Consider the following 16,667-nt stretch of genomic DNA (forward strand, 5'->3'; position numbering starts at 1 on the left):
TGGAGGGCAGAGAAGGAGAAACTATTTTTAGCTGATGTGGCAGCCTAGCTTAGTCCCAGCAGGGCTGACACTTCTCATCCCCTCAGGCCTGAGCGTTTTGCAAAAATCAGCATTTAAAAAGCAGATCAGTTGCAGTAGCTCTTGGGGAGGGAGGTGAATGGTGTCAGGTATTGTTTAGTTCTCTGTCCCTTCACAGTGTATGAAGAACAGGACAGAAGCCAGAGAGAGTCACCTGGAGCTGTATCCCCCAGCAATGAGGACACCAGTTGCCTGATGTGGGTTTCATGTCCCTGCCACCCTCCTGCTTCTCCCAGGCCAGAACGAATTAGTTTTAAAAATATTAAGATACTTTGTGACATGACTTCACCTCCCAACTCCTGTAGCTGAGGTGACAATGTCAGTCTCATGTGACACAAGGAGGTCTTTATTCTTTCCTGCCTCAAATAGCTGTATGTCACCACTAAGTGCCACTAACCCTCAGCTCTAACATCATTCTGGCAGTGGGTAAAATGGCCAGTATGGATAAATACACTTTTCCCCAGCACACACACACACAGAGGAACATGCACATCCACTGCCAGCTGCAGCTGCAGCCCACAGTCACAGCAGGCTGGACACTTAGCTTGTGTCGCAATCCTGCTGGCCTACCAAAATAAGCATATTTACACACTCAAATAAACAGTGGAAAAAGCCCAGCTGAACTGTTGACCAGAAAAGTTAGAACAGGAAGTAACTAAAGAAAACCAAAACCTGTTATATTTGGAGGGCTTGGTTTGTTGGGTTTTTTTAAACTGACTTTCATCATAAGTAAGTGCCGAAACACTGTTTTGAATTGTGTGAAGCCTGTGGTACTGGGGAGCAAAGGCTCAAGTCTTTCTGAGCTGCTGGAGGGGCTCCTCATCCACCACGGCAGCTGTACCCACTGTCCCTGTCAGTGCATGCCATGGAACACTTCTTCCCCTTTTTTTTTTTTTTTTTTTTTTTGTTGATCACTTTTGTTTCATCACTTCCCCAGTTTACAAGCACCCTTGGTGTTACTTCCCTTCACACGACCCCAGAGAGGGGTTTTTCTGGGCAAAGACTGCTTCATTCTTGGGTGTTTGCTGCGGAGGAGCTCCTGATTTTGGCCTTTTGACCCTGGCCAGGTGCCAGGTGCCAGGTGCCAGGTCCCCTTTCTGCTCTTTGGGCTGCCCTGTGAGATGTACATTTAGGAAGTGCTGCAGGAGAAAGGCAAGGATGATCTTTCTTCACGGAGCAAAGGACTTTAGAGGCCTCTCGGGATCCCCTCAGCCTTTCTGCACACTCAGCACCGCTGCCAGAAAGCAGGATTCACAGGCGATCACAGAAAGCCACTGTCACAGGGGACCCCGGGGCTACCAGGAGGCCTCAGCTCCTCCTTCAGGTGGATTGTTTGCAAGCGTGAGCCACACCTTCGAAGGGATGGTAGGTATACTCTTCCACCAGCTACCTGCAAGGGCAGCCTTCACCGAGAGCACCTACACACCGAGCGATGCTCTTGCTTTCCTCCCAAACGGGAGAGGAAAGCAATCCTCTCTGCGACCCTCGCTCCCCCAGGGCCGGCATGTCGCCGCTCTGGGAGGGGAAGAAGGGAACAGGGAGCAGCTGTGATCCCGGACCTCCCCCCCAGCTAAGCCCTGCGGTTCACCCCTCCCGCCCCGGTGTGTGGGCTGAGCCCTCCCTGCTCCGGCTCCGGCTCCGGGAGATGGCATCTGCCCGCCGGAATCCCCCACGCAGCCACTGCGGGCTCTTCCCCGGCCCTCGGCAGCAAAAGGGCTCCGGCATCCAACATTTACTTTTTCACCTAGAAGTACGGTCTGGAAACAACCCAAGCGGGGAGAGCAGGCGATACCTGGTGAGGAGGAGGCCCCCGGTCCCGCCTGGAAGAGCCGGCGTCCCGGGAAGCGCGGGGCAGCGCAGGGGCCGCCGCACCCCTGTCCCGGGGCGCTCCCGGGGCTCGGCTCCGCGCCCCGCTGGATGAAGGAGCTGTTTGTGCCCAGGCCTAGGCTCAGCCGCCTCCGGCGCTGGCAGCGCTCCCGGAGCGCCCGGCGGCCTCTGCCGGGGCCGGGCCCTCCGCCGCCTGCCAGAACTTTTCCCCCTGATATTCCCTCCGGGGGAGGCCCAGCGGGACCCGCTGTGCTGCAGGGAATACAGTGTCCTTTTTCCTCCCTCACAGGCAGTCATGTTCCGAGTGTTGCCGGAGCTGCCTGAGGATTGCCACAGCGCTTGAGCAATCGCGCGAGCGGCCAGGACGGGAACTCCAGCCACCGCAGGTCGGTGAGGAACGAGCGGGCTCCTGCCAGACCGCGAATCCCTAATGAGCGCTGCCAGGCAGGGCTGTTTTCAGCAGAAAAACATGAGTTTGTCAAAACCAAACCTCTCTGCAGGAGCTCTGGGATGAAATCGCATGCCATATACCCCGGTTTATTGCCTCCGGGGCATTAGCCGTTGGCAGGATATTTTGGCTAATATTTGACAGCCTGAGCATTCGTCCCTGAACACTCATCAGGACAGTGTTTGCCCACCGCTCCCCTCCAGCCCTGTCGAACAGCATTTGCAAGGGGTCTTCCAAGCAGGTGCCTTTTCTCTGTAGCCATTTGAATTCAGACCAGCAGCCATCCAAAGGGTAACTGTATGAACAGCAACAGCGTGTGCCACACACGGTGGATTGTTCTTGCCTCCCAATCTAGCTGTGCTCTTAAAACTAAAGCCATGATACATTACACATCACTGACCTTTAAGATACATATTTTTTAAAGGGTTTTCCCTTCAACAAGGCAGAATTCTCCCAAATTATAGTATAGTTTAATTTTTCTGAATGTTCTGAAAATAGGGGATTAAGACAGGGAAGGCAGCAGACGAAGAGAGGTTTGCTTGTTTAGAAGTTAAAGTTTTGATAAGCTTGCTGTATTGTAAAATGAGCACTATTCTAAGTCATTGCAGGGTATCTGCAATAGATTTGGAGAGGATCCTTTCACATATGGAAATCTACAAATATAAACAGAGGTTGCAGTTCCACCTAAGATGAAAACTGCCTGCTACTTCTCCTCCTGAGATTCTACTGCTTATTGCTTAGAACTTTGCCGAATTGGAATTATTTGGATCAAAATGTTCTGTGACAGATGTTTGTGCAAGTCTGAAGATTTCAGGGAATTCTCAGTGTGTTTTTTCCTGAGAATAAGATGCAGGAAATTCAAGCTGGTTTGGGATACCAAATCTAATAATAATATCATTGAAAATAATCTTCTATGGGCTAAAGTACTTTGCAAAGGTGAACAAACCCACTGTGTTTGGCAAAGGGCAGCTCATGATTTGTGCATTTGGGAAGAGACTGCCAGCCTTCTGGCACAGAACAAACACAGCCCTGATTGTACTTGGAGCTCTTCCTGAACCATGACTGGCAGTGGCATCCCAGCACACCACCAACCCAGCTCAAGGAGTCCTGAAGAAGTGTTTCCTTTTACCTTAGCATTTGTGTGCTATCCTGAACAGAGCCATAACAACGGGCAGAAATGACCTCTCTGAACACAGCAGTGCTGACCTATTTCACATCTTGTGAATGATATGCATCATTTATCTGCCACTTCTTTAACCAGTTCAAGTCAAGCATCAGTGTCCATAGCAAGTTACTATTTCAGCAAAGAGTTTCAGCTGTGCCTCATTTTGCTGTTGTCCCATGTTATTTACTTATTTCTGGGGGGAATTCTCTCTCCACGTGGAAGAAACCAGCAGTGATGACATTCCTATTGAAAAGCTTTGTGAAAATACCTACTGAGAGATAGCCCATTTATCCCTGATTGTTTCGCCATGTTCCTGATTACCTCAGTCAAAACCATTTTTTAATCTCATCACTGGCAGTAAGACTGTGGAGACAATCTTTACAAGAATCACCCCTTGATGCTGTTTTGTTCTTATTCCTATGCAAGTCTGTTCATCTCCACATGGAAGATTATGAGGCAAGGTTAATAACTAAATGCCTATGAGCATTCCATAGTTGGATCCTACTTACCTGCAACAAATACCCAAGCAGTATCATGGCTTGTATGTTAGCCAGGAATGCAGAGACAGAACAGTGGGTTTGTCACTAAATGAGATATTCCCCATTACTTCTGATTATTCATAAATTTAGGTTAGTAATTTTTTTGGAAAGTGTTGTTTTGTCCAGAAACTGGAATCTGTAATCACTGTTTATATACCAGTCATACTAAAAAAGATATTTTGCCTTATGAAGTATATATTTCTTAGGCTTGATTGAACTCAGCTTGATTGAACTCAGTGCTCTTGAAATCAGTCTATCAGGCTTGATTCAAATTTCTCAGCTTTAGCAGCAACTATTTGGACCATTCACTCCAGTTACTTTCAGAGAGGAACGTAAATCACCTGGCAAGGATGCATTAAGCCTTCAAAACGCAAATGATGAAGCAAAGCAATGGGTGTAACTTGATCAGAAAACACAAGATTAATAAAATATGCATGGAAAGTTGGGTCATATGCCCTAATTAGAGATTTAAGGAAACTGAAGAATAAATAGGTTCCTGAATTGCTCTAGGGGGAAAAATAACAATAGAGCTATAAATTGCTGCAATTCTTACTTTCCTTGCGCTGTCAGCCCACTCCAGATCCCGCATGAGGAAGATATAGTTAGTCTTCACATGCACTGAACACCACGTGCTTACAAGTACATTGTTCTGTCATTCCTGTGGTCACCTACTCTCTCTTCTGGTAACACATACCCATTCCTCAGTATCTGCAGCTATTTTTGTCACTACTGAATGTGTCTGAGGGACTACTGCTCCAGTCAGCTTATACAAACAAAGGCAAGAAAGAATCATGTTTGTCCTGCAACTGAAATGCAAAAGATGTCACATTTTTAGTGCACCTTTTGTCATAGTCACCACTAAACACATTACCCAAATCTTGGCTTACACCTGCAAAGACAAACAGGGAAAAGACACACACGTGATATCTGCTATCCTAAACTGTAGGATCTCCTTGGAATGCCAAAACACCAGCCACACTTTTTAAAGGAGTGTGAATCTAATGAAGAGTTGGTGGTAGAAGTTCATTAAATCAGGTAAAGGTGTAAAGATTAAAAAATGTGTGTCTGACTTTATTCTTGCACATAATTGCAGATAATAAATACACATTAAAAAAAACCCCATTAAAATATATTGTATTAAATCCACAAATTCTGGGTTAACAAACTTTCCTACAAGTACGTACTTCCCCCCATGTAACCAAAAGACGCACTCCATGTAGTAGAGAATCTTGTATAAAATTATTAGGCTGTCAGAACATAGATGTGTTTTAGTCTTTCTTCCTGTGAGAGGTAACTAATTGTCAGCATTGACTAGAATTTTCCCTGATAAAATAAACTCAGTTTTTGTCAACAGTCTATTTTCTTTTTAGCCCTTGTGTCTAATTTCTCCCCTAGGAATCTGTTCTAAGATTCAGACAAACATTTTTCAGATGTTTGTAAAGGGCACTGGATGAATTAAGAGCCTCCTTTTTGCAGTCATAAATGCCCTTCTGGACCAAGAGACCATGGCACAAGTGAGCTTACCTTTTCCTAAGCCTTTCCAAAAGGCACTCACAGGCCATGCACACTGCTGAGCCTGATGCCACAGAGACTTCCTAAGTGATTGTACCTAAGGGTTTGGTAAAATAAACCTGTAGAAGACACAAGAGAACGCCAATAAGTCCTTCACTCCATCCCAGAGCTGGGATGTCAGGCTATTTTATCTTTCCACAGAGCCACTACACAAAAGCCCTCAGCCTTCAAGGAGGCTTCACCCCTTGTTCAGACGTTCAGGGTACCACCCAAAGCATATGATAACCGAACATGATTTGCATAGCATTTTTTTTCTACATGGTTGCTTAAATTACAGAATTTTGCACAGAGAAATTGAATGAAGCTGGTAAAGTAGAAAATACATCTTTTCGTATAGCTTAAAAATACAATTTTGAAATACCAAACACATGTATTATTTTTTTTTCCTTAGTTATCATTAAACTAATAATAGTTGCTCTTATTCTTATATTTAACCCAGAAAGGTATGTCCTTAACAAATTGCAAGACTGTCTAATAAAACTAGATATCAAATTTCGGACAAAAACATCTGGTATTATGCAATAGTGACCAGCAATTAAGACAGATAAGGATTCTAATTCATTATCTCATAGAACTGTTGTGTAACTCCAGAGATATTGATGAGCACAGAAAATTTGCACTAAGGATGACAAATACAAACATGAAAGGACTTGTGAACCGAAATGAGAACCTATGAAAATTCTTTCTTTTTATGAACATTGAAATGAAAATATGCCCCATAGGAAGAGAAGTATTTCTTCTCAAATTCAGTGCTGTCTTGCAAGAGGATTTAAAAAAATCTATGAATGTTTAAGAGAAAGAAATCAACTCACCCTGATTTTCCTACATTTATAATGCATGACTAGTGTTAAACATATTTTTGCCCATATGGAAAAAACAAGCAAAAAGAAATGCAGGAGACATAGAGATACATGCTATTTTCTTTTTTTTTTTTTTTAAGTAATAGCCTTCTTCAGGTTAAAGAATAGGATACCCCAAGGCAATCTCTAAGCTATTGATGCATAAAATCACAAAAGATGTACCTGTAAATCAACAAATATTTTATTTCCAAGGAAAAACAGTAACATCATTAGTTCAGGGAAATTCAGGGGTCATTTGAATCAAAGATCAAATACCAACTGACTTCAGTGACAGGAGGAAATGGCTTTTGGGGTTAAGCCATCAAGCTACATTGTGGACTAGAATCATAATTAAATTCTAGTTGTAAGCAGTATCAGTATCACTGTGTATTTAACTTTCTTCTTGTTCTTTTCTTCACCTTATGTGTACTGATTACACATGACCGGGTTCTGAATCCCTCAAGCCAAAGGAACACAGAATATGCATTGGCTGATTTCAGTTCTAAGACCGAAATCAAGTTACTCAGGAGGTAAGGAAATAGAAAAATTAATTGTAAATATTCTTTAGTACCTTGTTAGAAATAGACTATACTGTTCCTAAAAGTTATGACTAATGAGTTTTGAGTCAGATGGAGTTAGATAGAGTTTTAAGATATTAGAAGAGGGAGTATCAGTGTGAAAGAACCACAAAATAAGGAATTTGGAGCTCTGTGTGTGGGGAGGGTGGTTGTAAGGCAAGACAGTACCAGTTTAATTCCTTGTTAGGTGTATTGCATGATGGTGGGTTTTTAGCATGATTAAACCCTTATTTAAGGCAGGGCAGGCAGAATTTGGCAGTAGATCTTGCAGATAAAGAGAGCTGCTCTGCTCTGGGAAGTGGAAGGGAACCTGAAAGCAGTGGAAGAATACTAGGTTTGCTCTTCAGCAAAATAAAATACCACAGCATGTGAGTAATCTGATCTTCAGTTATCAAAGTATGTATTCAAGTCATTCTCAGAATAATGATGGGATTACTCACAGGGGGAAGGTTAAGTGTTTTTGCTGAACACATATATCTGGAAAGAAGCCACAGTATTCTATGCAGGTCTTTCTGGAGGTTTCCCTGCAAACACTGGAACACCCACAGAATTGTAAGAAGCATGAAGACTCCTTTCTACTTTCTGTGTAATTATCTCAGAGAAACTCCCTAAACTGATTTTTGCTTTCTTCAAAGCATCTTAATCCTCATATAGGGTGTTATTTTCTCCTAATAGCAGGACCAAATTCTAGGACAGTGCAGTGAAGAATAAAATCTTTTGTAAGGGGATATAAACCATTGTTCTGGTTTCAGAAGTCATTGAAACAAATAAAAGTGTGCAGATATAATTGAAAAATGTGGTCATTAATTTCTACAGTATATAGAATATCTACAGTAATATAGCTATCTTTTGAGGTGGGTACATGGCAAAGATCAAGGAAGACTTTTTTTGATGAGACCATGCCATGAGAATAGGGGCTTAAGAGGGGAAAACACTGATTTCAAACCAGGGAGGACTGAATTCACACAACCCAGGCAAGAGAGGGCTGTCTGAACCTCAACACGCAGATGTGCCTGTGCTGCTCCCTTCAAACCAAGGGTGGTCAAGCAAAGGAGATGCAGATCCTCAGACAAGGAAGAAATCCCCAGGTCTAGAGACAGACTGAAAAAGAGGAGGTGGGAGAAAGCCATAAAAGAAGCAGCCAGAATGATGCATTCCTATCTATCAGTTTTCTGTGGTCCCGAGTCATAAGGCAGAACCACTGCACCAACAGTAAGTGTTGATGCATACAAGGTGTAGCAGCAGTGGGATGTTTTGACACTTTGACTAAAACTACTACTAGTAACTCTTCTAGTGATCAGTGTCCTCCAGCTACCATCTTTTAAATTCTGTTTTTCTAACTGGTTTTGTGTTATATAAGGAAAAAATGAGTTACAGACAGCTGATCTATGAGAAAAAATGGTGAGTGGAAACCGTTTCTACCAAAAATTAATAAGTAAATCCACTTCTGTGCAGAGAGCCTGAATAAGAGCCATATGCCATTTATTCTTTTCCACTGAGGGCTATGAAGACCTTGCTGGAGGCATTTGGCAAAGTTGCTGGCCTACTCTTAGAAGTTATGAAAAATCTGATGCTAGATCTAAGCTGAAATAAGTGAGAAAGGGTGCACTGAAATTATGGTCTGGAATGAATATGACTTTAAATGGGATCAGACAGTTTAGTTTTACCTAAAGTAAAACAGCAGTAGATCCAGTGAACTTTTATTTTTCCTAAACCCCTAATAAAAATACATTTGCCATTCAACAGAATGAATATACAAACTATTTGCACATTTTGCAAACTTAGTATTATTTTTTCAGTCAGAAGCTGTGCCATAGAATACTTTCCTTTGTTAGCAATGGCACCACTTCTAGTAGAAAACTTGAAAGAAAATAATAAATCAGTTTAAAATTATTGATAAGACCTGATGCAATGTTAAGGCTTCTCTCTTGAATTGTAACTGTGTTCTGAAGTCTCAAGCCTGTAACTGGCAGCTGCGAGAGGACGAGATCAGGCAGGGCACTTTGTTGTAGGTTGACAAATCTAACTGCAGAAAATGTGAAGCAAAGAATTGGCATATTTTTTTACATACATGTATTCAGATAGGTTCCAACATTTAGACTAATCATTCCAACTGGTCACTCCAAGTCAGACAAGTGTTTTAAAGTCTGGGTAATTTTGACAAGGGATCTAGAAATCCTATCAAATTTTCTGCAGTAACTCAATACTTTGAAAAGGTTTCATACAATTGCTCTATTGAAAAGGGAAGGCAAAATACAAAGTAAAAGGCACGGATGTTATATAACAGTCACATTTCTTAAACACAGAGATCTTATAAATTAGATAGTGATTAAAATTGGGAACAGACATTTTGCTGCTGCTTTATTTGTCAGTGCTGACTTTTTCTTGACCAAACATCTCTATCTTTTCTAATTCTGCACCACTATGTGCTGGAGGAGACTTTTGTGAAGAGCTTTTCTTGTTTCTTCCCATTTCTGTAGCTTCCACCAAAGTATTAGTCAATGGTTTTCCCAGTGTTTCTGGAAGCATTATGGTTAATATTCCACTCAGAAGAGCCATGATTCCAACAAGCAACTGGAAGAAATAAACAGCAGCTGTAAAGGTAGATAAGTCTTTCAAGCTAACCATAGTTTTGATCTTGCTTGAGAGTAAATCTAAAATAAAGCACAAGGAACTGTAAGGCAAAGATCTTAAGTCTTAAATGTTGCCTGTATAAAAGATCTACCTTTTTTGTTGCATAAATGAAAAGATTTTGCAGCAGAATTAATGAATGAGCAAGTGAAGTGTTCTGTTCACAAGAGATCAATACAGTGCAAGCAGGAATAATTCTGTTTGATTAAACAACACATATTACCTTCATTCGGTATTTCAGTCTCAGGCGTGTATTTAAGAACTGATTCTAGGATTGTATACATTTATTTTTACAGGCATCTTCACAGAGCTACAATTTCCCTACCGCCTGTAATCTCAGTTCACACTCCAGCTCCTATGTACCTGTACCTGTGTGCTTGTTCCTGCTCTACACAACCAGATTGGAATTTATCAATATGGCTCATTGGCCCAGAGCCACGAAAGTGCACATCTGTGCTCAGGAGAGCTCTTCAGCAGATGATGAGCTAGCTGTCAACAGGAGTATTTTGCTAAAATCAGTTTCAAAGAGCTGTTAGGAGTGTAGGCATCTACTGACATATGCACTGGGATCATATTTTGGGTTTGTCCATGGTGTACACAATTCCACAGCAACAGCATAAGTGGTGCAAGGATCAGGATAATGTGGGGTCGGTAGAGAAACACTCACTTGTTCCAGGAATATCTACTCTTTCTTTTCACGTTCCCTTCACACAGACATTTCTATGTCCTGTTCAATGACACCAATTCCTGCTTTGGTCCTCTGAGTACAGAACAGCATTAAACCCCTGACAGTCCTCCAACACTAGGTTATAAATGACCTAATTGTCTCTTCATAAAAAGCTTTCACACAGAACATCATGCCTGGTCTCAGTGTTTTTCCATTCTGTGACTGTGAACTTTGATGCTGTATTATCCTTATCTTGCCCTGTGCTGATTCTGAAGTCTGTCCTTTGTTTAATGCATTCTTTCCAAGGGTGAGAGAGAACATTTGGAATCACTGTGCCTACGTCTCTCACACAGAGCTTGAGACAAGAACTGCCCAGCTACTGTCTGCAGCTAAGCCAGACTTTAAGTCAGAAAGGTTCTTTAAAATCCGAATTCCCTACTGTAACCTTGAACAGTGCTATTTGCCTGCCCATGTACCATGCTGGTTTTGCTTCTCTTCCCTTGCAAAGAAAAGAGGACAGTTTGTTTCATGTATTGTTTTGAGAAGCAAAATGCACTGTTGCATACCCTCCTTTTTGCATTTGCAATAAATATAGAGGCAGACAAAAAAAGATCAAAATACTGTTAAATACTACAAACTACAGTGAAAATATAAGTCACGGTCTTACCATGAAAGTTAAAAAAAAAAATAATCCTAGCAGTAATAGGACTAGAGGAAATGGCACAAACTGAGCGAGATCCTTTTAGACATGTATGTGGCAGGAGTGATATTTAAAAATATATTCCAAAATATTAAAATCTCATCTCTGAGTGTCAAATTTCTTCTCTACAATTCAGACATGATTTTCTGCCATGGAAAGACAGGATAAATTGACACATGGCAGCTATTCCACAATATCCTCTTTTATGTACACCACCCTTAGTCAGAAGTTTATAACTGAGGATACTGGGGCCTTTAAAGGATATTGAATCTTATAGACATCCATAAATTTGGAGTGTATGAGAACTGGGTCACTAGTGATACTCAAAAGAACAAGCTTAAAGGAGCACTGTGTGCTTTGAATATGTGTCTTTTTTCGTTATTCTTTTTAGACACTTGGCATTCTTCTCACGTTTTCCCGCGTCATGAACCTACCTCTCATTCCCCTGAGAACACTCACTATTCTGTAAGTGTACACACCGCCACCTTTCCTGCCTTTTCATCTCAGCTCTCATAACTCTATTTCATCCCGTGTTAGTTTCCCTTTTTTTTCCCTCTATGTGAAAGCTGCTGCATGCTGAGTAATTCAGTACATTTCCCTTCTCCCTGACCCACAAACCCTTTTCCAATATTTCCTACAACAGACAGAGTATGAAACAATTAAGTCACAGTGTATTAATTCAAGGACTTCTCAAATGTGATCTACCTTTTCAGGGGCAGTAGCCACAGTTATCAATGAAGGGACTCACATTTAGTAAAAGCAACCCTTGCAGTCTTGGCACACTTCTTCATAAGGCATCTGACATAATTAAATCCTTTGCTTGCGCACTACAAATGTGTGCATTTTGTATGTATGTATTTGCTATTTTAAATACATAATTCAGTATCAGAAAATGTTCTCCTGATATGGTCAAATGCTTATGTGTACAAATAAAGTGTATTTGTGTTATTGTACAAGGTATTAAGAATGTTGAAGTTAAATTGACAGGCATATACGCTTAAATGCATTGTGTTTTCAGGGTGTTAATTTGAAATCTGACTTTTTGCTTAGTCAAACTCTTAGAGTGTTCCCAACACTTCAGTACAACCAGCAGCTTCTAACAGATACCAAAGAAACCTTCAGAAAATATTTACCATAATTTTTCTTATGTCCTCTTCCCTTTCTGGAGCAACATTTATAATTCTGCAGTGGCCTAAGACTAGGACTTGATATACATACTCCAGAGTAAAAGATTATTTGAATTAAATATCCCTACAAAATTCCTATTTCAACAAAAAAGGTTATATTTCGACATGAAAAACTGATAGTACTTGACAGAGAGTTTGTATTCAATTATTAACATCAGTGTGGGCTTTTTAAATTTCTAATTTATCTTTTTTCTGAGAGAAAAATCAAGCCTGTTAAAGGGCTATTGCAACATAATTCTTAACAGCTGAGAAACAGAAATAGGTTAGATAACGAGCAGTTGTTTTACTGCACATTTTCTATAAAGTTGGAGCAGTTGTTTTACTGCACATTTTCTATAAAGTTGTCACATGAAAAACGTACTTGGCAAGTTATTCAATTTATAGACTTATTGAAGATTTATAGCCACTCAAGATGCTTGCAGTTCTCACAGGTGGCATAACTGTGCATGAGGCAGAGTGCCAAACAAATAGCAATAGTAACTGTTCAACAGTGTGTGGTGTTTGCAATAGATCAGGGTGATGCGTATCAGTTTACTTACAAATGTAATCCATTTGATTTCACTTCCATGCCAAAACACTTACTTGACCTGAGACTTGGCACGCTATGCTCCAACTCAAGACCAGCCTATTTAATAAATTGACAAGTGCTCTATAACAGGAGCTAATAATGGAAACATGTTCACTGTGAACTACTACTCAACTCTACAAAAATTCTGGATAGCTTTTGTACCCTGAGAGTTGTTCACAGCTGAAATAATTCCTGTGTTTATACTGACATTTGCACCACTCTCCAAAATGTTTGAGCACTCCCCCATCTGTGGTTTAACTGCAGCACTTCTGCACAGATAAATCTTATTTCAGACAGTAAAGGCAAAATGCTGACAAGAGGAAAAGAGAAATGTTCTCACATGACCAGTCTGCTGTGCAAATATTTCTTTGTCTTTCCTGGGATCATATCTTGGTTTATGTGGAGACATTGTTAAGAAAGAAAACATTTTTAGGAACTTGAAAAAATAAATTCATTTGCAGTCTCCTTCATCCTCTTAGTTTTCATCAAAAACAACCAAAAGTAATTAATTTAAATAATGAAATGAGCTCAGAAGAATTCTCTGAAACAATCTAAACTAAAGATTTTTTAGTTACCAAATCAAAAGGACACAATGCCCTCGGCTACAAAACTCCAGTATGGTGGATAAAATTTGACTAGGAATCCAGGTTAAAGACACATCCCATTACACTTTCACTTTCTGACATGTATAAAACACATGTAACAGCAGTGCCCTAGTCACAGTGAATTCTAAGGGGTTTTTGAAATAATTTAAACAATTTAAATTCTTTAAAACTTTAATACAAATTTTGTAATTCCATCTGGTTTTACATATATAGGCATAATTTATCCTTCAGGAGAAAAAATGGATTGAATTGCTGCAGGATTTCTAAGCAGCAAATGCTTTGTAACAGAAATGCAATGAAGAAATGTCATTCATGTGGGAGCAGGGAACATATAAAATATTTTGTGGTAGTGGATCTACTACATAATGCCCAAAGTACACAAAGGAATGGTCCCACTTCTCTTTTCTGGGGCAACTAGTGGTAAAAGACAAAACCTAATGGTAACCTGACCTGGTTCTGTTGCTTGTCAAAGTCACCAGGAAGCTGATCAATATACCATTTCTTTTTCTATCTCATGAAATGCTTCTGGTGAAAAACACAGAACAGGAGCTTTGGGACAGTTGTGGAGACCAAATATAGTAAGCACAAAACATTCTTGATCTTTTGGGAGGCTATTCCAAAGATGCAATGTCCCAAAGAAGCTGTGGAAAATGTTAAGGCACAATGTAAGAACATCCAGCCACCTGCAGTGACTTCAGGAATGGAAGAACTATGCCTTTAAAAAAAAGTCAAACTAAATCAGGAACATGGTCAAAAATTGCTAGGCCTGCAAAAAAATCTAGACTACAACACTTCCTAAATGTTACATGGTAAATACAGAATATTTTTATCAATGTTATGCTAGGATTCAGAGCATAAATATTTTTCTGTCTTCTGTCATAAAAAACTTTCCTGAATATTTCAGTGATTCAAAGTCTCCCTTTTGCTTTAGCAGCATATTTTTAACAATATGAGGCTACTAGAATTTGGGACTTGAAAATATCGAACTAGAATGGTTTACTCAATTTTCTTTTTGAAATAAATGTTCAGCTTTTGGTACCTTTGTCGCATGAAAAAAATACTTAGTAAGTTACTAAAGAGAAAAAAAAGTGACACATACGCCTTTTCAAAAAACATTCACCATTGAAATAAATACCTACAAGTGGCATGAAAATCCAGACACTTCTCAGATATACACAGAAAGGAGCAACCACACTTCCTACACGGCACATCATGCTTCCACTTCCAACAGCAAGTGATCTACACAGAAAAGAATTTGAGTAAGAATTCTGGCAGTTAAAGGAAACAATTAGAAATGCACAGACACTTAAAACATCAGTAAGATTTGTGTCTTTAAGCAATTATACTAAGAAGCTGTTGCTATGCCAATGTAAATTTATATTGTAGTGAAATTCAGCTGCTTCTGTAATTAAGATTAAAAATAATTATCATTCAGCACAGATCATGGGATGAATAACCAGGACTTATAAGAAAGGCATAAAAAATGTTTAAGAAAGTATTGAGTATTCTTCTAATTCCCCAATAGAACCTATCAATGCACATGGAATGCAAAATAAATAAAAAACTATGGTACAGCCAAACTCCAGACAGCTCTGAGGCAGCTGAGGAACTCGTCCCATCCCAAGTCTCTCAGATCACCACCACTGATGCCAAGAGCTGCTGGATTTTGTGTAGAATAACAAAATGATTAATGAAAATTAATTAATGAAATTTAATTAATTAATAAAAAATACATAACTGGCAAAAGTTCTTACCTTACTATTGTTGGGTACAGTTCTGCTGTGTAGAGATATATAAGGCCAAATGCCACACCTATGGAAAATTTTCCAGCCATATTTGCTAAGATAATTAATATATTGAAATCCTATTGAAAGAGAGCACAAATAAATATATCACCAGAAAATTACACCCTTCCAAACATAATTTACATTCCTCAAAAGTTGTGAGTCTTCTTTAAAACATAAGAAATACTCATTGCTTGCTTTTTAAAAATTGCTCAGTAAGTTACTATTTTCCATATCACTTTTTACCAGTCCTGGTTCACTGAAGCCCTGGGAGCGTTTTATGTGTGACTCCAGCAATGAGATTGAAATTTGTACTGAAAACACAAAAAATCTATCTTAGACTGGCAGCTGCAACTTAAAACCAGCCTTTAATTAACTATTCTATGATTTAGAAAGAGCAGCTGCATCTACCGACTTTAGAGCCTTTAAAATCAATTTCTGCTATAGGAACACTTCCAACCATACGTGACTAACCTGAGGTATGAACATAATTAAAACACAGATCAGTGCACTTAAAATAAGGAACGGAATGAGTGTGTTTCTCCTTCCCAGTTTGTCCATCGCAACGCAAGCAATGATATAGCAAGGCAACTCCACAGCACCTGTCAGTATGAAATTATCTCAGTTTAAGCCATGATTACACATATTCATCTCATAACTGTAACTTCCTCTTTATGAGGAATTTATCTGATCTAGGGGGTGGTAAACAAGTAAAATCTAAAGATAACCAGTGTGTTGGGCTAGTTCATTTGGTTACAGAAAGTGTGACAGAAGGCAGAGAACAGCCTAAAATACAGAAGTGGGAGTGGAGAAGGACAAGGGAAACAGGTTTCACAGCACAGAGCAGCTCCAGTTCACTTTGGGGTGGAAAATTACAGAAGAGAGCAAGGCCACAGTTCTGTTTCTATGACACTGACACTTCCTGAAAGCTCTACATTTGCTGCTCTTCTCCTTCAGGTATTTTCACATTAAAGCTCAAGTGTGCCCAGAGTTAATATTGCTGCTGTCACACCTACACACCTCTCAGGATCTGCCAGCTTCCACCTGGACAGGGAATGGTAGCCACAGGTGCCTCTCCCAGCATCAGTTCAAAATCATCTCAAAGTAAAAGGCAAGAAAGGTCTGTCCACATCCAGTTTTCTGAGTAAGCCCCACTAATATACAGCTTTCTCCCTTCTTCATAAAAAAAGAGGGCTTACAGTATCCCACTCGTAATACAGATTATCCTGTCCTAATATTTCTTTCCAGAGAAAAACTTCTGCTGCTCTAAGGACCTGGCATTTGGCTAGACCTGTTTGCACTGTGTAAACGTAATTTGCCCCTAGACAAACAATACCGAGCCAAAGCCAGTTTGGACATGTTTTAAGCGAATTTGCTCAGGAAGAATGCTGCTATGTCCAAGGAAGAACATAAGATACAGCCCTGAACAGCCTGGATTCCTTTATTAAGTACATATAGTATGTCAATAAACCTGTAATA

At 40.2% G+C, this 16,667-nt stretch overlaps 1 protein-coding gene and 2 long non-coding RNA genes across 6 annotated transcripts in view; 2 read left to right on the forward strand and 1 right to left on the reverse strand.

Annotated features, from left to right (window-relative positions):
• The first annotated feature begins 1,444 nt into the window (after positions 1–1,444).
• On the forward strand, positions 1,445–6,558 carry LOC137470671 (uncharacterized). The gene is made up of 2 exons (XR_010997193.1): positions 1,445–2,681; positions 5,004–6,558. It is a non-coding gene; the product is annotated as an uncharacterized lncRNA (long non-coding RNA).
• A 2,790-nt stretch (positions 6,559–9,348) lies between these two features.
• The window catches only part of SLC22A16 (solute carrier family 22 member 16), a 31,087-nt gene continuing 23,768 nt past the window's right edge, over positions 9,349–16,667 (reverse strand). For all 4 annotated transcript variants that reach the window (XM_068184241.1, XM_068184244.1, XM_068184243.1 and 1 more), the window contains 4 exons: positions 15,663–15,790; positions 15,159–15,268; positions 14,544–14,643; positions 9,349–9,620 (listed from right to left, as the gene is read on the reverse strand). In XM_068184241.1, the coding sequence (XP_068040342.1) occupies positions 9,408–9,620; positions 14,544–14,643; positions 15,159–15,268; positions 15,663–15,790 (551 nt within the window). In that variant the 3' untranslated portion in view covers positions 9,349–9,407. The remainder of the gene's footprint in view (positions 9,621–14,543; positions 14,644–15,158; positions 15,269–15,662; positions 15,791–16,667) is intronic.
• On the forward strand, positions 9,514–10,954 carry LOC137470663 (uncharacterized). The gene is made up of 2 exons (XR_010997186.1): positions 9,514–9,648; positions 9,974–10,954. It is a non-coding gene; the product is annotated as an uncharacterized lncRNA (long non-coding RNA).

This window comes from Anomalospiza imberbis, chromosome 3 (genome assembly GCF_031753505.1).
Source record: "Anomalospiza imberbis isolate Cuckoo-Finch-1a 21T00152 chromosome 3, ASM3175350v1, whole genome shotgun sequence".
NCBI lineage: Eukaryota > Metazoa > Chordata > Aves > Passeriformes > Viduidae > Anomalospiza > Anomalospiza imberbis.